Source organism: Temnothorax curvispinosus, unplaced genomic scaffold (assembly GCF_003070985.1).
Source record: "Temnothorax curvispinosus isolate PA1 unplaced genomic scaffold, ASM307098v1 QBEX01017148.1, whole genome shotgun sequence".
Taxonomy (NCBI): domain Eukaryota; kingdom Metazoa; phylum Arthropoda; class Insecta; order Hymenoptera; family Formicidae; genus Temnothorax; species Temnothorax curvispinosus.
In genome coordinates, this window is record NW_020226928.1 from 775521 (window position 1) to 797305 (window position 21785).

Sequence of the window (21785 nt, forward strand, 5' to 3'; positions counted from 1 at the left end):
ATGTAGTGAACGTGAACGAACCGATCCCTTACATAAGTAAGATTAAAATTTCTTCTTTTTCTACTCTTTTTACGTATATATATATATATGTCATTGTCTGGTGCAGAATAATTGCAGAATAATAGACGAACTTAGCTGCACTAGTTCAGAGTTTATCTCTTTTACTCCACATTGGAAGGAAAAAGATAAACTCTGAACTCTGAACTGATGCAGCCAGTTCAGCAATACCAAACATCCAATATCGGAACGCAACCAGTGGCACAGACTTCTATACAATTAGAAGTTTGTGGTCTGTGGCCTGTGCTGATGCGCATGATTGCATATGGCTGCGCAAGAGGAGGTTAGTTAATCCTGCTTTATGAAAAACAACTTGTGGCGATCGTGAACCTGGTGTGCGAGACGATGTGATCAATCACCGGAGGATCTTGGCGAAGAACAACGATAATTTCTCGGAGACATGCACTCGATAAAGGTACGCCTGTGAACCGATCAGCTAAGTAGCCACGGCTTCTAATCGGTCTCGATTATGTAGCTGCCGTTACATGGACAACGCATAACGGACTAACGGATATCGTTCTGAGGTTAAAATCCTAGCTGAATATGGCGCAAATACAGACGTCGACGGTGGACGGGCTGCCGAAGCACTTCGTCAACGCGATGCGCACGCTGTTCGACATAATGGACGATCAGAATACCGGTTTCGTCAAGTTCGTCGATATCGAGGGCCGATGGCAGGACGACGGCACGCAGGGCCTGCCCAAGGGTGTGCTGGATAGCCTGAAGAAGGTCACGCCACCGAACGGAATGCTGTCGTTCGAGAGATTCTGCGCCGGTCTCAAGATCTGTTTGCTGCAGATACAGGCGGAGGTGGACGCGAAGAAGCACGACAGCCAGCCCAACAGGCCGCCCTCCGCGCCGATACTCATTCCCGATAGTCAGAACAAGGCGGTTTGGACCTCGCCCAACACCGCCGCTATAAGACCCAACAACGCCATATCCCAGCAACGTACCCTCAGTATGCCGCAGCTGCTGGCCAATCGCAAGGACGTGAACGCGCAGCTGGAGCTGATGGACGGGAGGAACATCGGCGAGCCGAAGATCAACAAGGTGTACGGCCCGCCGAAACCGCCGCGGACCGGCGCCGCGTTGGAAGGCAGAACGATGGGCCTGGAACGTAATTTTGACAAATCTGAGATTAGGACGGCACTGCAAAACTGGCAGATGGGTCTCATGATGAGCGACGAGAAGGAGAAGCGTCAGCTGCAGGCGGTAAATTACAGGCCGGACCCCAGGACGCTGTTGAGACCGGCCAGAGTGCTGGGCGATGGCAAAGCAGTTGATATACAGAGTAATCAACTCGGTCTTCAAGCCAAGAAACCATTGAATCGCCGCAGAGAGCCCAGGCGGCACACGTTGCAGAATGGTATTGATTACAATATGGTAAAGATGTTCTCCTCTAGGACTCCCGACTAACCCTTGGTGATTGGTTCTGGGTATGCACTAACTGAGTATTAACGGCGATACATATCTCTTAAGAATGAAAGACATGTGTCTCCCATAACTTTAATTAGTTTTTAATTAACATAAATCTCATTCGTGTATAATAGGCGACACAACTCATTATTCTTTTTGGACATTCCAAAATATTTTCATAATACATAACGCTTTCAGATGAAAAGGATGAAGCAGATTGAGCAGGAGAAGGATGTGTTACTTCAAGGTCTAGCTGCTGTTGATAAAGCTAGAGAATGGTACTTGAAGCAGATAGCAATCACTCAAGAGAAGATTAAGCATCTCGGACAAATGGGTTCCCATGTGGTATAGAAAAGATACTTTTCACCCTTTTAACGTTATGTGGAGCTCTGCACAAAATATGTACTGTTATATTTCACGTAGGAACAATGGACAGAGGCACAGCAAGAGCGCTTGGAACTGCAACGCGCGCGTGTTCTGGAAGTAAATCGGCATTTAGCTGCCTTGATAAGTAGCTGGGAACGCGGAGGACTTCCCCTTCATATGAATCTTGCGTTCCTGAGTGCTCCAACCTCGGCCCAGCTTCAGCAAGATATGTTGTCAAGGCTTAAACAACAAAATCACAGATTAACCGAGGTAATGAATAATAATAACGCATTATATAAAAGAAATGGTGAATAACTTAATTTAATCTATTTTTTTTTTTGGTGCGCCACCAAAACAGGAAGTTAGCAAAAAGAGCCAACGAATAGCGTTACTCGAGCAAGAAAAAGATAGTCTGGTTAGAGAATTATATAATAGACAGTCTGGTCTGGTGCAGTCCCGAAGAGCGACAATGATCCAGGAACAACACGATCAAACATTCATGTAAGGTACTAACATTCAAAATTAAGTATAACGAATAAAATCAACAATCCCTGATTTTATTTGAAAATATTCTTTTCAGAATATGAGGTTCCCAGGTTTTAGAGAATGTGCCACATAAGTGATAGAATTTGAGTTAAACTTTAAATAAAATAAAGAGTTAAAGAAACTAATGTGAAAAAAGTGGTTGATTAGCGCTTCCATGTTGTACAAATGTACTAATAATGCCGGACGTTCCAGTTGGAGTACTCTACAACAATAAATGAACAAAATCGTGTTTTAAACATTCCAAAATGTTTATAATGCCATGTAGAACACATTTTTAAAATATGAAATATTTGACATATTGCGTTAAAATAATTATCGCTGTCTTATTAATTTGATATTTTATATTAAGGATGTAAAATATTCATTAATAGAATATGCAATTAGATACAATTTATAGTAATAGGTGACTAAAATTGCCTTAACATCTCTGTAATCTGTTAAAAAAAACCCGTTTTAATAAATTATTTTAATTATGTAATAAATATTTCCTCTTGTTTAATATATGTAAATCTATTATAATTTTAAGTCGGTTAAAATTAATATGTATAATCTTATACATTATGCAGTATTATTTGTGATAAACGCATGATGCGGGTGTGCACTATTGACATATCGATCTTGATCTCATAGAATTTTTTATTAAATCTTAGTGCTTTGTTAAGAGCGATAAATTTTACGGGTCTGTCTCCATGACACACATTTCATCAATTTCCGGACTTAGAAGCCTGCCAGTGTCAAATGTTATCGAATTCTGAAAGGCGATAGCACATAATGATGATACGTCGTTATATCCGTTGGTTTAGATCTTGCTCAATAGAACTCATTGCTCATTATTACAGAAAAGCATTTCATGCATGACTCGAAAATTGAAGTAACTTCATAAATGATCAATACTTCTAATATTATTTGGGTTGTTCTATCATTGGAAGTCATTAGTGTAGTCGACAAATCATAATATATTTACCGATTTCGCTAATATTGCGAGATAAATAAAGAATCGTGTGGTCTCGTGTATTAGGTGTTACTGTTTTCGTCTTTTGTGTTTACAATACGAATATCTGCTCTAACAAAGGACAAAAGATTGAGCGTTACTAAAATTGATTACAATTATACATGAAGAATAAAGAAAATTAGAAAATCAATTGAATATAATTTCGAACATGCGTATATAAGAATTGCTTTTATTTCTTAAAAATAAAATAAATAGAAAGCGCTTTATTTCTTAAATCGATACACATTCCCTCAATAATATGCTATCTCATCTTAATTGCATTATTATTTTATCTGTGTCGGAAATTAATAAAAATATATCCAATTGACCTGCTAGATTATTCAATTTAATTGTCTGCGAAAAATGTCGATTTTTTCATCATGAGAGCTACCTTTTATCTCGCGTCCAAAAAGATCTATGAAGACAGTCTTTTTTTCATGACGAAAATAGACTCACTATGCTGCAAAGACTGATAATTTGGTATACATATAGTCGTACAGTGATAACGGATAAAAAGCTTAATTCGTGAAACTTTATCAGAAAATAAAAAAAACTGACATAAATCTTAAATTGCGTCAAGTTACAATAAAGACATTACGAATAGCAATATCTCGACATTGCATTTCAAAGATCATAAAATGTAAGCTTTTCACACTAGAAAATATTATGTAAAATATTATATATAAGAATTAAAGCTCCGTGTGTGTGTGTGTAAACATTCTTTAAACATTTCGACGTATGCGATTAAATTCTCTGCGCATCTCAAAAACGAAGTTTAAAATTTGCAAGAAACCTTTCATTCTTGTTAATAAATTGATTAACGTTGCAGAAAAGAAATGCATGATTTCGTGTCTCAGGCATTATTGCGGATGTCAGCGGATGTCGAGTTCTACCCCACGCATAAATTCTTCAGCGATTGGACGGCTTCTGCACAATCGTAACTAGTTTAGCGGTCCACGACAGTTAGCTGCCACTAGTCGGCGGATTCGGTCGACTCGGCCGCTGTATCGCTCCCGAACGGCACGGCGAGCGCTTCTCCCGTTGCGACGTCGACGAGAGAACGCGCGCGAGGAGAGAGACCGCACCGATCCCCTGTCCTGTGTGGAGTCTGTCGACCTTTGACATTGGGCCGGCGACAGAAGCCTACCAAGAAAACGCCGAGCGGTCGTCGATCTCTCCCCTTCGACCTCCCCTCTTGGATTATCGCCGTCCACGATATCTTTTGTGTGACTTTTTGACGTCTCTTGTCTCACCTCATCTGAGAACATCATGCTACCAAGATTGATGCTGTCGGTCGCTCTACTCCTTTTAACAATGGGTATGTTGTATTATAATATCGAGTTCCAAACGATGAATTATAAGTATTTCCATAGATAAAGATACTTTAAATATTCAAGGTATCATTAAGTGCTTAATCAATTCTTCCAGAATGTGTTACAGATTTTTATAAATTACTAATTAAATATATATATAAACGCCAGAGACTATAACAATTAGCAATTGTATGTGATCAACATAACTAATACACTCATCGGATTTTAGATGTATCCAAGACATTTCTCGGTTTAAAATTTGATTTTATTTATATTCCGTCCACACAACGAGAGATCATGGTTGATCAAACGTAAATAACGATAGGGCACAGAGCCGCAACAAGGTGTTCGCGTTAAATTATTTTCATTTTTAATAGTGTTGGAAAATAAATATCACCTTGTTGCGGCTCTGTGCCCTATCGTTATTATTTACGTTTGATCAACCATGATCTCTCGTTGGACGGAGTATAGACCATCACTTAATCTACGCCTTTTTCTTGTTACTATGTTTTATTTTCTGCAATATAAAACATAAAATTTTCTCTATCTTTATTTAATCCTTTTCTTAGACAATAATTTCAAACGAATTAGTTTTATTTGAATATGAGTCATTAAATCATCAGAAGCAGATTTTTAATTACAGACTTTAATATTCCTCGAAATTATTACGGTCTCCTCAGCAAAATTAATCTCCCATAGAGTAGCAGTAATATATGAAACGCGCTCTCTCAGTTTATTTTCTGAATAATCAAATGATAAACCCATCATACCGATAATAATGAACGGCACTCTCAATGATGGACATCCCACACACGCATCCTTTCTGATTACGTCGCTACAACGAGCCGCGTATCGTCTGTAATTAATAAATTACCCTTGAATGAATCGAAGGGAGAAGTACAGGAGCGCAGCGTTTGCTAAAAGAAATTAAAAATTACTGGATAATACGTTGCTGCAAGATATCCACACGTTGGCGAGATAGATCGCAAGTGTCATGCATTAGGTCGAGAGTAAACGAATCTAAAAATCGATTAGCCCACGCATGGTATCCTCTATCTCGTGAAACGCTTATCAATTTAGACAAGTGGGAAGTGCAGGCCGACCGCATCCGGCGCAAACATTCGCTTCCATTAAAACACCACTATCTCTCCTCGGGGTAAATAAACCGTAGATATTTTCACTACATCTGTGGTACATTCACCTAAAAATAATGCAGATAATTAATAAATATAGAACCGCGTCTATCAATTCTTCTGATAATATGCATTGAAATAGTTCTTAATAAACACACAGTAACAAATATAGTAAAAAAAGAGCCTTATTTTTAATTCTTTTTTGTTATTTCTGAACCACTGAATACTTTTTTATTGCGGTTTCTTCGACCAATATAATTTTTTTTTCTCTTGAAAATATCCAAGGCATTCATTATTTATTGCATCTTTCTCCATATTCAATATTATATCTTTATGTATTAAGTCTGAAGTTAAAATTCTGTTGAAGTCAGCTTGTGAAATTGATTGCGAAACAAAGCTTTTTTGTTTCCTTTACTGCTTATCTCATTAAGAATTCCTTATTTTTAAACATTAATTACTTGAAAGTCATATGTAAGTTCTGTTATTGAAGAAAAATTAATTCCAGTTAAATTAAAACGTTTGTTAAAAAAACATCAGAGGTATTCTGCAAATGCGATTTCTCGTTCAATTTAAATAATTCAATAATTCAATAATTGCTTATTCAACGCGGTCTAATTAACACCAAGCTTTTTCTTGTTCAGGAGTTATATTGTCGAAGGGGTGCGAGTTGGATCAGATGCGATACGGATGTCGCATCTACAATGCACAATGCAGTTGCGGCTACGGCTGCAAATCCGAATATAGATATGACAACAATGATGATTGCAAGTTAGCGCTGAAAGGTAATGACAAACTATACTTGCTCTTACTTGATCTGTTAAATCGGTAGAATAACAGACATTGACGATGTACTTTACACGCTTCTTGAGAGTTTTAAACTCGTCTCGTTACAGGAAGACGTAGCGACATATGCTCTCGATCGAAACCATGCCTGAACGAAGGCTCGTGTTCCCAAATATCGTCGGAGCCCGGATTTAAGTGTCGTTGCGAAGGAACTGGATTTTATGGCACTTACTGCGAGACACGTTAGTACCTTTCAATGGCAGCAGATAATTCGACTTAACTTTCGCAGTCTCAATAATGTTGTTTTCTTATACATTAAATCTTTGCATATTAAATCACCTGAATGATTGAATAACATTAGAAAGCAAAGAACATTTTAGTAGAAAAAAAGATATATTAATTAAATATTAAAAAGTCCTCGCATGTTTTGAGTTTTTCTCTCAACATGGAGAATATATTACGATGACGCAGACGAAAGAGGAAAAATTAACACGAATAATTTATATGTTACAGCTTGTCCACGACCAGACAATACACTTTTCCGAGGACAATTCCCTTACGAGTGCGTCGTGATCTAATTCCAATCTGTCCTCTTATTTTGATCTGAAATTCAAATTTGTCTTAATATGATACGTACATACAGGGAAAGAAACGCATTTCATAAAGCATATTTACACACATCTTTGTACATACATAATAAATATTAAAACACACAGATGATACGCCGTTCCATTTCTCATTTTGCATTCTCCATTCAGCCTTTTTGTAACCGCGACCTCGGAAATAGTTCAGCTAAGTATTGAAGTTACACCGCAAAATAATTTCGCGGTTTTGAAAGAGCTTTGACGTTTCATAGAAGGTAGATACATTTCGATGCTTCCACTGTTTATTCATCAATAATTTTACAATATGTATGCACATGATGTGTTGGATCCATGAGTTTCGGGACAAGCGCTTAGTTTGTATCGTGCTTGTGTACTTTACCTTATTTTACGTTATTTCTCTCATATCTCTACAATAATGCCACATGTACCTCGCCTTACCGTTTCAGATGGCAAAACTTATAAAACGTGACTTTTTACTCTTTACATAGGTATTTTTTTTTTGTAATTTCCATTGTTGCATGTCCACAGAATTAGTAATACTAATTTGATTTTACAACACTGCATTAGAGGAACTTAACGACATGTATATATATTTATATATATATATTTATTTATATATATATATTATCTAAGATAAACACTTGGCCAGTCATAACTCTTCCCTTTCTTTTTTACAAATTTATAGACATCTTTTTAACAAAGTGACTCAATATCGTAATTGATTACAACAAAACACACTGCTCATAATAAAATTATTCAGCAAATTCCGGTAAAGAATCTATAGCAGGATATTTTTCTTCAATTTTTTTTAGTATCAATATCTCGTAGACTCTAGTATTTGCTTGCAATGTTTTTTTTCCTTTTTTTTGCCCATTGTACATTTATATCACATATGATATACATAAAAAGTAAAACAAATTTTGAAATAAATCATATAAATAAAGTTTGTATATCAATATGTATAATATATACTTTTTATAAAGACATATCTCAGATACAAGCAGGCAGCTAACAGTTCAACCTGTAAATATTCTGGGACGTCTTTTGGTACTTTATTTTCAAGTAGTGAATTGATGTATTTACCAAACTTCCATGAAAATAGAAACATACTAATAAAAAAATTTCGACAAATCTTATCTACCAATACTATCCCATTACGTTTAGAAAAGTAACAATCGAATAGATAGCCTAGCAATAAATTCATGATGTGGGAAATTAATTAAAGAGATAAACCAATTACATATTAGAGTAAATTCTAACATTATCTGAATGTAAGAACCGCCTTTTTATTCTTTTTCCTCCCGTTTCCTCCCTTTATGAGGTGATAAAATGAGTCGTTGTTTATTTATTTATTTTTTTTACTTTTATATTATTTCGGCCCTTGGTCACCATCCATTTTCAGATTATTATCATTATAATTATTGTTGTCACATTAGTCTGAATTTGGCAAACGTTTACGACCATGCTTACAATAGTAATCTCGGTATCGAAGTGTATGGACTAAAAACAAATTGTAGATTACAATTTGGATAATTAATAGCCCAGTCTCATTAGCTGCCCAGGCGCATTATTCTTCTATGGCACCAGGAATACGCTGACATCTTTCCTGCGTGAACCCGCGCGTGCCATCGGGCCCTTTTGGTTGCCTGACCACAGTTAATTTTGGGCCCGAATCTTCCAACGATATAGTACGTAATCGGCTTATTAATCGCTCGGGTCGTTGCTGGACAGCATCGCTGTTAAGCAATAAAAGTTTGCAAATAAAATCGCACTGCCACCATTTATATAAAAACAAAAAAAAATGAATTTACCTTAATCGAGTTACATTGCACGCTGACGATTTGCCAGTGCGTTGATTAGTGACCAAAACGAACTCCACCTGATCTCCTGGCTGCAGCGTAACGTGATCTCGAACCTCACTTACGTGGAAGAATAATTTTCTGCCCTCATCGACTTCGTAAGCGAGAAAGCCGAAAGGACCCTTCATCGCGTCCACAGTTGCTCTTCTTTTTTTCCTGACGGCTACGATATTACAAGCGTGACCTGCTGAATCGACCTGCAGTTGCACAGGATCGCCAGCCTGCAATAGCTCCCGTTTGTTAGAAAGTCCCATGATGCCGAATTCATATTCCGGCGTCTCCTCATCCTCGGTAGTTGGATTAATCTTGATCAAACCAGCGTACTCAGCCTGCTCAGGATTCGCACTTCGCAGCGGTCGTACCACAGTGCCGTCGAGTACCTCGCTGACAGGTGTTGGCCTAGGAATACTTCCGCGAGGCACCAATTTAACATGATCGGCAGCTACGCAACCTCCGGAGCCTCTTCCGTTACTCGAATTACCAATTGTACATTCGATATCAGCCCCTAGTTCCAATGTACTAGCGTCTCCTTCAAAGTTACTGCGAATAAAATGTTATTTTATACATATATGTATGTATGCATGTATCGTTCACCGCAAAAATTAAAGTATAGCTCTCACCTGTAGTGAAAAAATATTTCTCTATCATGATTTACTGTTTCAATAAAGCCAAACCCGTCTTTGAGGGCGGCAATAAAACCTTGACATACTTGTCCATTTGATTTTTTATTAACATTTTGAATTTTTTCACCAGCGGCATTTACTAAAAATATGTCTTCAGCAACAAGTTCTTTATTTCGTTTCACTTGAACAATATTGAACATTACCTATAAAGCCAAGTAAATACATAAGTATTACTTGATAGCATTATAACAAATATACAGAGCATTCCATATTTCTCCAAAAAGTGAAATATGGATCGATTTTTTTTTTATATAACTTTGTATCAATTTACCTTATCACCCAATTTTGGAATATGTTTAGGGTCGCAATCTTTGGAGAAGAAAATGATGCTTTTCTGCTGGCCATAAGAAATAAGGCCAGGTTCCATCGAATTTGTGTCCTGTGATACAGTACCTAATATATCCTTCTCTATAATGGTTTGAAATGTTACGGTACCCATTGGCAAATGTTTCAGTCTAATAGCACTTTGTCGAGTATTAGAGAATGATGATGACGGATCCTTATAAAAAAAAAAAAGAATAAAATTATAATTAAGATACAAAAGAATAAACTGTAATAACAAAAGAACTTTTTTAACGCTGAAGTATATTGCTAACATATACTCACTTGTACGACTGTAAATTCAACTTCATCCCCTACACTAATTTCTCTATCAACATCAAGAACCTCATTAAAATGAAAGAAAAGTCTAGGTTCTCTTTCTACACAACGAATAAAGCCAAATCCATCCTTGAGAGATTGTATTACACCTTGCTCCCGTCTTTCCCCAGACACAGTGAAAGATTCTGGTAACAACATTATCTCTGTAGCTCTTTTGAGCTGATCTCTAGTATCTGTTGCAATACGAAATTGGACCCAGTCCCCATGCCTGTTAAAGAAATCAAATTGCAATACATTACAGTTGTGTATATAGCTATCTATATTACATTTAAAAACCGCGTTATTGCATTTAAATAAATAACATACGTTTATATACACAAGAATAAAATAGAAAAAAATAAGTACATTTATTAATTCGTGTAGATTACCTAAGAGTGAAGTCTCCCTTTTGATCTTTATCACCAAAGGGTACTTCAACTTCAGAATGATCACTGTCTCTGTATCGAATGCGACCAGGTAACGGATCATTTTGATGACGAGCAGCATTGCCTCTCTCCAAAGGTTTCAACACTTGCCCTTTCACCACTTCGTTGCTGACTTCCTCAAATACAATTGAGCCGGGCGGTAACTTTGTAATGTTGCAAGCTACCTCCTTCCCCTGCAACAAAACATTAGATTTCAGATTCTTTGTTACTTAAACTATATGCTACATATATAAATACCTTTTCAAGAAACGTATATACAGTTCTTTGTTAATTTTAATCTTACTTACATTGCGTGTCTGTATTATAAACTCCACATCATCTCCTAACCTAAGTTCTTCTTTCATAGATTTAGCCTCGCTAAAGTGGAAGAATATCTCTTTGACTACATCAGCACGCTCGATAAAACCAAAATTTTCTTTCATTGAGCAAACCACTCCGCGATAACGAACTGGATGTGCTGGATTTTCCAGCCTTACATTACATGCACCCAGATTTCCTCTGCAATATATTTGCGTATGTAAGAAAGAGAAATTACTACTTATACAAGTTTTTTTTCAGTTAACAAGTGCTATATATTATACCGTTGATTAGTAGCGATTTGAAATGACACTTTATCACCAGCACGTAAGGTGACATTTCCCTCAACATCATCTTTGGTATATGGCAGAAAAAAACATTCCCCACGGTTTTCGTAACTGATACGTCCCTGCGAATCGCCACTAGCTTGTAACTCCGTTGTTACATTACCGATGCATCGTTGATCACCTAATGCCTAAAAGAAATTATATCCACACATTTACTTTCTTGTAAATTCTTTTTACATTTCTCCACCACTCCCTTATTATTACTGCTGTTATTGTTTTACTAACCACTGGCGCGATTTTGCTAACAGTGCTCGCAATAGGCTTGCCTGTTCGTCGATCGTAAGTCATTTCAAACTCTACCGGATCTCCAATCTTCAAATGCTCAATATTACCGCTAAATTGGCTAAAATGAAAAAACAATCTTGCCTGTCTTTCGCAGCATTGTATGAATCCATAAGAATGCTGTTGAATAAAAACGACGTATAAATTACTCACTTATACGTTTCATAATTATAGATAATCAAGAGTTCTATGGCTATGATACTCACCAATAACTTCTCAATTATACCAGTTTCCCGGGTTCCTTGATTCGCAGATTGATCCTGGTAGGTAGAATTATTGGTGGCGGGTTCGCTCGTATACCCAGCATTCGTCTCCATACCCGTGAATTCGAACGGGAATCTTGTGGCGCCATTGCGTGGCGACGATTGCGTGCCGGGATAACTTCCATAGTTAGTAGTGGAATTTTTACCACAATCAGGCGGTGAGCCCATATAATGGTCACCGCTGTAGTTGGTACCGTTTCGATAATTGTTAGACGTCGGCTGATGAGATCCCGTTATGGCCTTAGGACTTGGTATAGCCATAGACTTGTAGTCAAGTATTGCTGGGTCAGAGTTCATGATTGGCGGCTGGAACGTTTTCCACTGAGGATTGTTGGACATTGTCTTTTCAATTTGCGCAGTGTTATGTGTAATATTTACGTATAATTTAGCTCTTCTCCTCTCTCTCTCTCTCTCTCTTGAAACAATTACTTTAATTTCTTTTATGTTCACACTTCTGTTCTCTCACCCCACAATATATATACTTATATTTAGAAATTTTTAGTCTTTTTTTTCAATTATTTAAGTGTTTAACATAGATATCACAGAACGGTTCTTGGTACCTTATATCTTTGTTCACTATTATAATGTTACAAGAACTTAATGAAGAGGAAGAGTGGCTCCTTGAAAATGCTGCAGAAATGCAGGCTCCTTCGTGACCAGAAAGTGGAAGTGAGGTCTCTTGAAAATCTTTTTAACGCGTTTATCGTGAATTATTATTTTTATTCAGAGAGTACCACGGTGGCTCGACGCACAAACTTGGCACACTCCTTAAACGCGGATAAAGGTGGTTTCTAAGCAACCAAGCAGAGCAGCACAATTTCAGCCGCAATCACAATCACGGTCACTGTAATTGGCTCACCTATCTCTCGCTCACAAGGCTTGTCGTGTATATATAATATACAAATGAACGATGCAGTTAATGCTGGTTTTACGACTTAATACAAGTACAAAATCTTAGCACACCATACACTTGTCAATACTTTCCATACGTATATGCTTGAATATTATAACAACTGTTTGATAGATACTCAATTTAGCGTGCACTAGAATAACTGTGTTTTTCCCTTTTAAACATCAGTCATCCCTTATAAAAAGGAGTAAATCAAAAACATAGGAGATTTTTAAAGGATAAATGTTGACTTGAAAATCCTCAGATGTCTTCAATGCGTGCTGAGTCTGATTGTGTTCTTCCGATATTTCTATAGTAACGTTTCCTTCTTCAGAGCTTTTAAATGTGAAATTTACAGTGAGCCTTGGTTTCAGAAGTGTCCTAAACTAACAATGACACAAGCTGTAAAAGAAAAAGAAAAAGAGGAGACAATTACAAAAGTTGAACAATCACTTTGCAAGTACAATAAGATATATTTAGAGATATACTGTTTATCATTTTGAGAATTGCGAGCTCTGTATCCAAACATTAAAATACACAAACGTTAATTTCTACAATATTTTGTGACACAAATTAAACTAAATATATGGATAAAATAAATAATTCATAAAAATCTCGAAATTTTTATGTATAAAACAGATAAATCTTGCAAATAATATCGTTCGAAGCAAGACAAAGACGACAAAGAGTACAAAGAAGCTAATCACGATGTATCGCACGTGCTCTAAATAAAAGTATCAAACGGCAGAAAATACTAAGGATTTTTATACTCTGCCGTAACAACAGCTCCAAATGCGTTCAAATAAAAAAAATCAATTAAAAATCGTGGAAAATCCGCACGAAAATGCAAACGTGAATTTCAGTAGGCATTTCAAACGCGCACGTGATCCGCGAGCCTAAACACGTAAGTACTTAGGTTATTTCATCCCTGCAGGGACGTGAGAAAAAAAAAAGGAATATTCCGGAATCCGAGAAGAAACGACCCGAGGTGAAATAACACAACGCCGTTTATTTATAGCGCGCCGCGGCGAGACAAACACAGACGCTTCTGCCCGATTATCGGGACAGTTTGACATTGACACCGCGAAAGGGGGATACCGAAACCTACTGTTCGTCAGCGCGTGAGAATTGCGTCTGACGCGAAGGCGTCGCACGGCGCCGCAGCATGTACCACAGTACCATAGGGGGACGTGAGTCATGACCCTCGGACACTCCGCGCTACAAATCTCCGCCGCGAGCCTCATCCCGCTCGCGCTATCTCAACCGACAGCGGACGCGATTACGCGTGAAACGTTCGCGGAAATTCGAAAGGGGGTGGCGCGGATCGAGAGCGGCGACGAGAAACGGGCGAGATCCTTCGACAGATCGTGGACGTGGCGTCGATCATCGGCCCCCGCCCGGCCCCCCTCGAGCGTGTCCTGCTCGCGGCCGCGGTTTCGCGGATTCCTCCTTTCCGTTCCGGAGCGGCCCGCGGTCGAGGCGGTTATCATGCGTGCGCCTCGCACGCGTTTTTACGAGAGGTTGATATTTTTATGAGGTCGCGGGGCGCCTTATCGCGCGCCGCGGCGATCCGTCGCGAGTCGCGAGGCCGCGGCGTGCCCCCGTCCGACCGTCCCGGGCCCCAAATCGACCGGCGATCGTCGGCGCGGATCGCGCCGATCAGTTTGACACGCGTTTCCACACAGAGCTCGCAATTATCGGGCGACGGGAGGCCTTTACGAGACTCACCACGACACAGCACAGCACTGACGACATGCCGCCATGTTGAATGTCAACATTCGGCGTTCGCATACATCCCAGCGGGAGCGACCACGAGTTTCCTGTGTGCGCGCTCGCGCACTCCGGATCTGCCGCGGTGGAAACGGGCCTTTTTGCCGGGAGGTCCCCCTCGATTTTTCTCGAACAGATATACAATTTGCGTGCTTTTCGACCGACGCTTTTTTGCACGTTTTCTCGGACGATAAGGAAATCGCGTGGCAAAGGCTGTTTTGCAATCTTTTATTTTAATTATTTTCATTGATGTCGTTCCTAGTTGCCCCTAGAGAATGAATTTTCTTATTGCTTCACCTAAGGACGATCTCGATCAAACTCCAATTAATTTCCGGTGTTCTAAATTTAATATTTTTTATATATTAATAAAAAATTGAGAACTGTATTCATCGCGACGAAATATTAGATCCCTGGTGAAAAAATTTCTCACATTTTCTTAAAAATTTTGTGAGAATTGGGACTTGTAAAAAATTTATTAAAATATAAGTATATAATTTCTCAGATACTTCAGAAATTATTAGACGAGAATTTTCGGAATATTTCCAGCATCCATATGTATGAAAATTTCTGATAAATTGTATAAATTTTTTCATATTTACTCAGATTTCTGCAAAGATATGTTGGGGGGAAAATCTGAAATATTTTATTCTCATTGTGTCTGAGTTTTTCTGAAAAAACGTTGTAATTCGTATAGAATAGAAAAATCTGAAAAATTATGAGCATTCTGATGAAGTTCGAGCAGTTTTATAATTTTTAAGAAATTCTGATTAATAATTGACATTTTTTCACCGGTGATATTACTCGACAATTGCCGATTACATTAATGGGAATTTTGTCACTTTAATCCTAACGCTTACTTCTACCAATGCAGATTAACTTTAGATTAACTAATAATTAGCAAAAGATAAAAAGTAAGTTAAACCGATGTTAAAGTCAATCTACATTGGTAGAAATAATGGAGATAAATTGATCCAAAAAGTATTTCAATCTGTTCGTCAAGTCTATATATTTTATAAGAGATATTGCTGTATTTTTTTATATTAAATCAATCATCTTTCACAAATATACTTTGTATTTTAAATATATTATATGTATATATAAACTGTCACACATATACACGCACACATTTAGATCAGAATTGGTCAGTAATGGCAGATTTCTTGCTCAAACGGTTTTATTCCGAGAACGATTAGTATAACAAAGTTGAGAGAAAGAGAGAATCAACGAGACATCAACAAGAGCTCCGCTCAGCTTCAACGACCCAGAAGTGAAGGAACCAGAAGAAGAACATCGATCCCCTCTGACATGTGTCTCTCTTATCTTATTAGTGTACAAAGTGACATACCTTGTCGAGCTCAATCACTCGGTCGTATAATTTATAATACAACGGTCAGTTTAGTAATAGACATTTTTTGTGCAGAGTTCATGCTTATTGTTAAGTGTTCAGCTTCGCGGGGGTCTCACTGTTGGACGCCCTTGTGTAGATGCCGAAGTGATTCAGCCGACGCCAGCGTAGATCTTCGGGATCGGGGGTTGGTGGGGCGGTGACACACTCGAGACTCAGCTGCAGCGCTCGTCTCAGCTCGTCATCCTCGTCGGTGTCGTTCGCCATCTCTTTTAAATGCGTCGTCTTGTCGTCGGTGTGAAGATCCAGTCTCAATTTTAGCGTCTTGTCCACATCGTCCTCGTCATTCTGCAAACTCATTTGCAGGGCCCTAGCTAATTGCACATTTTCGTCCTCCTCCTCGTCGCTCTTCTCTTCCCTGCCCTCAATTCTTATGGGGATTATCCTTTCGCGAGGTTCGTCCGTGGATAGTCCAGGTTTGTGCGAGAACGAGGACACGTCGCTGATTGCACTCGAGGATTGCGGGACCTTCACTTCACCCATCGCAAGAGCGGTTTTCAAGATTTCGTCTTCTAGCTTGGTGCCTAAGCGATTGCCTTTCGACGTGGTTTTCGACTCCGAGTTTGAATTGTTTTTCGTCGCAACTATGGGATTTTTCAGAAGTACATCCTCGGCGGGACATTGCGGAAAGGTGCCGATAACAATAAAAATAGAATAACCTGTAAGAAGGATTGGCGATTGAGACATATCTTACTACTTTTCGTTATTATCTCGTTACGCTACTGCTTACCTTCTTGTAATAATTGAGCTAGGTACATTGTGAGGTATGTGTCTGATATAAGCTGGGGTCCGCTAAGCATTGAATTTAAATTAAACCACTGACTTCCGAGTTTTCTTATTGTAAACCAATGTCCCTTATAATTACAAATATACGCTCTCATCCGCCTGAAAATTACATCGCCACTTCACGCATTATCTTATAAGATTATTGTAAATAAAATTACTTGTTTTTATATCTTTGAAAGAGAGTACACTTGATATATAAATGTATATAAATAAATATGTTAGTATATAAATATTACTTGATTCATATGTGTTAAATTGTGTGGATCTGTTAATTGTTCTAAAAGCAATTGAAAAATCATTGGAAAGAGAGTGCTCTTCTGCGAGTGCGATAGAACAGAATGTCTCAAGGCACAGCGCAAAAGTGGACCCGAACAAATTATCAATAACCTACGAAGGATCGTTCTGTGCCAGTAAAGCTGTCGGTTCCGTGCTGTTATATGGAATCAGTTCTAAACCCCAAACTTTCAAAGCACTGCTAATAACTTGAACTGAAAAGTATCCGCTGTCGTCCATGTTTCCCGATGGTTGCTAAACATAAGAAGCAATTTGAGGTTGTTACAAACAGTACTGTGCTCGGCTCTCGGCGGGGAATAATAGACAAGGGTCAAGCGAAAAGGGAACTTTTGAAAGGGTTGACGGTCTTTTCTGTAATTTAAACCTCGCGTGATGCTCCTACATCGTCGAGTATCGCCAACTGATACAGCGAGGGGCTCCAACGTTGTGTTTACCTCGAGGAACAGCTTGTAATCCTCGCTGTCAACGCCCGACTCGGCCATCCGGATCCTCTCCTCCTCGTCCATCTGGTGGCCGAAGTTTGCCAGATCGACGGCGTTGAAGTACGGGCCTTGTAGAAGCGCGTTCAGGCAGTGCTGGGCGCACAGGTATCCCTCTTGCTGCGAGGAAAGAAAAAAAAAAAGGAAACATTGAGCGAGGAGAAACGTGAGAGAGCGCGACACCCGCGCACGGTGACGACGTCGAATTGATCGTCGCGTTTACGTTATTCACCTTCTCGTGAAATATACTCTCCATTGCACACAAGTCCGCCCGGCGATAACACCGCGGATAATAACGCTGAACCCCGCGCGCACGTCAGACGCGTAATAACAACCGTAAAACGTATCGTCCCTCCGATGATCTCGGCCGCGCGAGAGAAAACGTCATCCGCAAAAATATTTTCAGGCTACAGTCACGAACGTGCGATTACCATCGTGTCGCACCGCAACGCGACGGCACGTCGTCCGATTCCCACCCTCACCACCCCCCCATCCCCCAATCCTGCCATCCAAAAGCGTTCGAGATCTTGCGAGAACTCGCCTTTACTTTCGGAGCGCGGCCAACGTCAGGGCCAGTGTTGCCCACCCTGGTGAAATTTCACCTTTGGTGATTTCTTTTCTATTCTAAAAACTGGTGAAAACTTTCCGTAAAAAGCAAAAATCTGGTGATTTTATCGCGAATTCAAACCGTAGCTGCGTTCCGCGATATTCACTGTCAGTACTGAAAATCTATAGTTTACGTAACGTACATACACTATAGATTTTTAGTATTTGCAGTGAATATCGGAACGCAGCCCGCAATTATCATGCGCTCCGCAAGTGACTACGTCGATTGGTCGCCGATCACGTGTCTAGTGCGGCCATCTGCGCGTAGCAGTATCGCTCTGAATATGCGAGTCCCGATTGGTTGATGGTGTCGTCGGGAGGGCATGTCTTTCGCTGCGATTTCCGTGGCGGCAATCGGCATGTGGTGGTTGTTGTTCGCCCGAAGTTCATTTGTATTTTGTAGTGACTTGTATATATGTACATACTCTGTTCTCTGTTTATACTGGCCCGTATTGAAGGTCATCAAATCAAAGAAGAAGCAGTCAATAATAAGCAGCTGATTTGTATAGGTGAACATTTGAATATTTTTCTAACTTTCTAACTTTAACGGTGCGAACACAAAAAACTCACAACGACATAACGTTCAGCGAAATATCATGGGAGCTTCGTCGTGAAATCCGCAACGATCATCTACGAAAAGCCAATTGTCACTCGTAATCAAGCGGATTATTGTCGATTTTCCATCAGCGGAGTTGATAAAATGAATATAGTGTGCGTAATATGTAGTGATTTGCTGGCACCATCCGACGATGTTTTCCACACACCCTGTGGACATATTTTTCACTTCGCGTGCTTAATACAGTGGCTAAAAAGGTAAATATTTGATACTATATCAAACATTTCTGCATTCTCTTGTAGTTCTCTTTTTTTTTGCCTATTATTCAAAGAAGCTTTTTTATAATTTTTGAAAATGTTTTATATTGCTTGCACATGAATGTGTTTAGCTTGATTTGTGACATTGTTGCAGATCAAAGACCTGCCCACAATGTCGGGACAGGACAACGGAGCAGACGATACGCAGGATATATTTCAATTTTTCAAACAGCGACAGTATCGCAGAAGATGCTGCATCACTGCAGAACAGAATTGACACGCTGATTCTTATACTAAAGTTGAAAGATGAAATTCGCAAACTCACAGAGGAAAATGGAAAATTGGAAACACAATATTACAGGAAAGAGAATGAACATCTGAAGAAAAATATTCAACATTTGGAAAAGTATGTTTTTTTCATAGTATTTTGTTATATAAGTTTTAAATATATACGAGTAATTTTCAAGTTTGTATTTAATCTTGCAATTAAATGTTATCTTATAGCGTACAAGCATCCATTGTCATCAAACGTGACATGTGAATGTATCATAGATTTAATTATTAAATTTTCCAGGGAATTGGAACACATGTCTAATAAGAGCAGAGAGGTTAGAGAGAAATATGAAAAATTACAGCAAGAATATACGCGTGTCTCTACAGAAAACAAGGTTATAAATCCAGTAAGTAAACTATAACTTATTGCGTTTAACTAAAATGTTTTATTTTGAATCATTTTGAATATCAGTATTATAAATTATTATTTCTTGTGCAGGATAGTACCGAGAATACTCCACAGAGCATAAAATCGCAAGGTTTCTTTTCGATGAGAGATAACGATATAAAAAGACAGAAATCTAATAACAGTTTGAAAGAAACTTCGATACTTGCGAAAAAATCGAAATTTTATCAACCGGATCAAGTGAGTCACTTTACACTTGTATTTAATATATTGTTATCTATATGTGTCACATAATGTTCTCATATTTATTTCAGAAAACTGCCAGTGGCAGTGGTATGAGTTTTGATGGCTTCAGAGGACATGCTAGGTACGATAAATTTCCTAATCCGATTCCCAGTTCACATGTAAAAAAAACCAGAAAGGACTTAAGAATGAAAAAACCGAAACTTGATACGGGTGAATCAGAAACTCAGTGATATACTGCATCATGTACGATGTATAATGATATAATGATATAGCATGGTGCCTTTTTTTTATTGTGGGTGAAATATCTTCCACTACAGGGATACTCCAGGGACGTTTCCGCCCTTGAGCCTGTCCTGTAGCCCCCCTAGTCGGGGGGAAGACCCCTCCGCCTCTGAGGAGAGGCAGAGGGAGTGCCGGATTCCATGTGCGTGTATCGCGGAAGATACCACGCACATGGCCTACCGGCTAAAAACACCCACGAGTCCCTCGCGACGCTTGAGAGGGGAACCCGGGAATTGTTATTAGCATACATCCAGAGAACCCCCTACAGCATGGTGTCTAAATTAAACAAAATAAAAATTATAATAAATTAAATATAAAATCCAAGGTATGAAAAGACGACTTTCAACCTGGAACTAGAATTGCGTTATTTATTATTACGTTTAAGGAAAAGAGATTAGATAATTGTAAATTTTAAATTCTTGATTGTAAAATATAAACGGCCATATTTTTGTATCAAATTTAATTTTGTAATAAATATTCTCTTTGTACTATGTATTATTCTACTGATTATTAAAATAATTATTTTTAATCCTACCTAATCCAACCTAATGCGTGTACATACATTATTATTTCCTAGATATATAAATATATATAATCGATTGTTACTTTATCTTTTGTAATTTAATAAAAAAAATATATAAAATAATTTTTTACTCGAGTGTGTATATATGTATGTATATATCATAAATCAATTGTAATTATAATTTCTTATATAACAAAATAAGTTAGCAATAAGCGCGATTTATATCGCTTACAAGTGTTAACTGTTGAACGCTAAATCGAGTTGTATTGGAAGTTTATTATGCTGTAATGTATTTATGCAATATATTTATGCAATAATACCTATACATATATATATTTACAAGACGTGACGAGTGAAATAGTAAAATATAATTCAATTATAAAATTGTATCGTAACATATAATATGATTCCTAAAACAAAATTGTAAAGAAATTTTTGCTTTAATTTCTTTTATAATTGAAAATTTTCCTTACATAAAGGAAAGTACTAAAACGAATCGGTGTCGGAGAGTTAATGCGCGACAAGTTTTGCTAAATTATAATTAATTTTAAATTGGAACGTAGTGTGTGCGATGTCTGATGGCATTTTGAAAAACACATGTATAAATTCTTGCGGTGTAATGTTGCCTGTGCCAGAGAGGTCCATTTTTTGCAATATCTAAAACAATATAAGACCATTGAACATAATCGTATATTTATTATACAGTGTCGATTGCGATTTCTACAAAATGTAAGAATTAAAAGGAATTAATAGAAACTCTCCCAATTTATGTACATATATACTATATAATAAATTAAATCTATTGAGAAATGTGTGCGCGTGTATGTGTATACTATCTTGTTGAAAAGAGGTGTATTATTAAAAAACAAAAGTTTTGTAATTCAACAGTAGAATATAAAAACAACTGTTCCTAAGCAGCTTTGCAGCTCTAAGCAAGCCTGAAAAAGCTGCTTAGAAAAGGTTATCCCAAATTTTAGCCAAATTAAT

The 21785-nt window shown here is 38.1% G+C and overlaps 5 protein-coding genes and 1 long non-coding RNA gene across 10 annotated transcripts; 3 read left to right on the forward strand and 3 right to left on the reverse strand.

The window, feature by feature from the left end:
- Positions 1-280: 280 nt before the first annotated feature.
- On the forward strand, positions 281-2842 carry LOC112467313 (suppressor APC domain-containing protein 2). 3 transcript variants are annotated; one of them, XM_025035876.1, is made up of 6 exons: positions 281-472; positions 533-1440; positions 1672-1818; positions 1897-2109; positions 2198-2345; positions 2420-2842. In XM_025035876.1, the coding sequence occupies exons 2-5, from the start codon at positions 601-603 to the stop codon at positions 2342-2344; spliced, it is 1347 nt and encodes a 448-aa protein (XP_024891644.1). In that variant the 5' UTR covers positions 281-472; positions 533-600; the 3' UTR covers position 2345; positions 2420-2842. The 3 variants fall into 3 exon arrangements, with proteins under 3 accessions (XP_024891644.1, XP_024891642.1, XP_024891643.1); XM_025035874.1 differs by having other exon boundaries at positions 2198-2340; XM_025035875.1 differs by having other exon boundaries at positions 582-1440; positions 2198-2340.
- A 37-nt stretch (positions 2843-2879) lies between these two features.
- Positions 2880-6716, reverse strand: LOC112467315. The gene is made up of 5 exons (XR_003042233.1): positions 6632-6716; positions 5628-5890; positions 5460-5545; positions 3350-4681; positions 2880-3136 (listed from the first exon to the last, which is right to left on the reverse strand). It is a non-coding gene; the product is annotated as an uncharacterized LOC112467315 (long non-coding RNA).
- LOC112467314 (zinc metalloproteinase nas-37-like) lies at positions 4613-7327 on the forward strand. Its single transcript, XM_025035877.1, has 4 exons — positions 4613-4694; positions 6464-6604; positions 6716-6847; positions 7119-7327. Exons 1-4 carry the CDS (start codon positions 4646-4648, stop codon positions 7181-7183), a joined length of 387 nt encoding a protein of 128 aa, XP_024891645.1. The 5' UTR covers positions 4613-4645; the 3' UTR covers positions 7184-7327.
- A 142-nt stretch (positions 7328-7469) lies between these two features.
- On the reverse strand, positions 7470-14715 carry LOC112467311 (cold shock domain-containing protein E1). Its single transcript, XM_025035872.1, has 11 exons — positions 14644-14715; positions 11970-13317; positions 11707-11883; positions 11419-11609; positions 11125-11335; positions 10781-11010; positions 10359-10620; positions 10024-10251; positions 9690-9895; positions 9022-9609; positions 7470-8946 (listed from the first exon to the last, which is right to left on the reverse strand). Exons 2-11 carry the CDS (start codon positions 12363-12365, stop codon positions 8778-8780), a joined length of 2658 nt encoding a protein of 885 aa, XP_024891640.1. The 5' UTR covers positions 12366-13317; positions 14644-14715; the 3' UTR covers positions 7470-8777.
- Positions 14716-15823: 1108 nt separating this feature from the next.
- On the reverse strand, positions 15824-18101 carry LOC112467308 (ataxin-3-like). Of its 3 annotated transcripts, none has more exons than XM_025035866.1 (5): positions 17882-18101; positions 17605-17769; positions 17268-17404; positions 16821-16993; positions 15824-16749 (listed from the first exon to the last, which is right to left on the reverse strand). In XM_025035866.1, the coding sequence occupies exons 1-5, from the start codon at positions 17903-17905 to the stop codon at positions 16121-16123; spliced, it is 1128 nt and encodes a 375-aa protein (XP_024891634.1). In that variant the 5' UTR covers positions 17906-18101; the 3' UTR covers positions 15824-16120. The 3 variants fall into 3 exon arrangements, with proteins under 3 accessions (XP_024891634.1, XP_024891636.1, XP_024891635.1); XM_025035867.1 differs by having other exon boundaries at positions 16121-16749; positions 16821-16975; positions 17882-18100; XM_025035868.1 differs by lacking the exon at positions 17882-18101 and having other exon boundaries at positions 17535-17627.
- Positions 18102-18667: 566 nt separating this feature from the next.
- On the forward strand, positions 18668-20710 carry LOC112467307 (E3 ubiquitin-protein ligase COP1-like). The gene is made up of 6 exons (XM_025035865.1): positions 18668-18764; positions 18843-19068; positions 19223-19474; positions 19643-19748; positions 19841-19987; positions 20062-20710. The coding sequence occupies exons 1-6, from the start codon at positions 18671-18673 to the stop codon at positions 20221-20223; spliced, it is 987 nt and encodes a 328-aa protein (XP_024891633.1). The 5' UTR covers positions 18668-18670; the 3' UTR covers positions 20224-20710.
- The last annotated feature ends 1075 nt before the right edge of the window (positions 20711-21785 follow it).

Coding starts and splice junctions, on each gene's coding strand:
- LOC112467307 (XM_025035865.1), top strand. CDS start 18,671: ATGTACATACTCTGTTCTCTGTTTATACTGGCCCGTATTGAAGGTCAT. Junction 19,475..19,642: donor AATATTCAACATTTGGAAAA/GTATGTTTTTTT, acceptor TAAATTTTCCAG/GGAATTGGAACACATGTCTA. Junction 19,988..20,061: donor AATTTTATCAACCGGATCAA/GTGAGTCACTTT, acceptor TATTTATTTCAG/AAAACTGCCAGTGGCAGTGG.
- LOC112467308 (XM_025035866.1), bottom strand. CDS start 17,905: ATGGAGAGTATATTTCACGAGAAG. Junction 17,405..17,604: donor ATTACAAGCTGTTCCTCGAG/GTAAACACAACG, acceptor TCTTATGTTTAG/CAACCATCGGGAAACATGGA. Junction 16,994..17,267: donor CTGGCACAGAACGATCCTTC/GTAGGTTATTGA, acceptor TAATGCGTGAAG/TGGCGATGTAATTTTCAGGC.
- LOC112467314 (XM_025035877.1), top strand. CDS start 4,646: ATGCTACCAAGATTGATGCTGTCGGTCGCTCTACTCCTTTTAACAATG. Junction 6,605..6,715: donor TTGCAAGTTAGCGCTGAAAG/GTAATGACAAAC, acceptor GTCTCGTTACAG/GAAGACGTAGCGACATATGC. Junction 6,848..7,118: donor TGGCACTTACTGCGAGACAC/GTTAGTACCTTT, acceptor TATATGTTACAG/CTTGTCCACGACCAGACAAT.
- LOC112467311 (XM_025035872.1), bottom strand. CDS start 12,365: ATGTCCAACAATCCTCAGTGGAAAACGTTCCAGCCGCCAATCATGAAC. Junction 10,252..10,358: donor TTGAATTTACAGTCGTACAA/GTGAGTATATGT, acceptor TTTTTTTATAAG/GATCCGTCATCATCATTCTC. Junction 9,610..9,689: donor GAAATATTTTTTCACTACAG/GTGAGAGCTATA, acceptor TTTTATTCGCAG/TAACTTTGAAGGAGACGCTA.
- LOC112467313 (XM_025035874.1), top strand. CDS start 601: ATGGCGCAAATACAGACGTCGACGGTGGACGGGCTGCCGAAGCACTTC. Junction 1,819..1,896: donor GACAAATGGGTTCCCATGTG/GTATAGAAAAGA, acceptor TATTTCACGTAG/GAACAATGGACAGAGGCACA. Junction 2,110..2,197: donor AAAATCACAGATTAACCGAG/GTAATGAATAAT, acceptor CCACCAAAACAG/GAAGTTAGCAAAAAGAGCCA.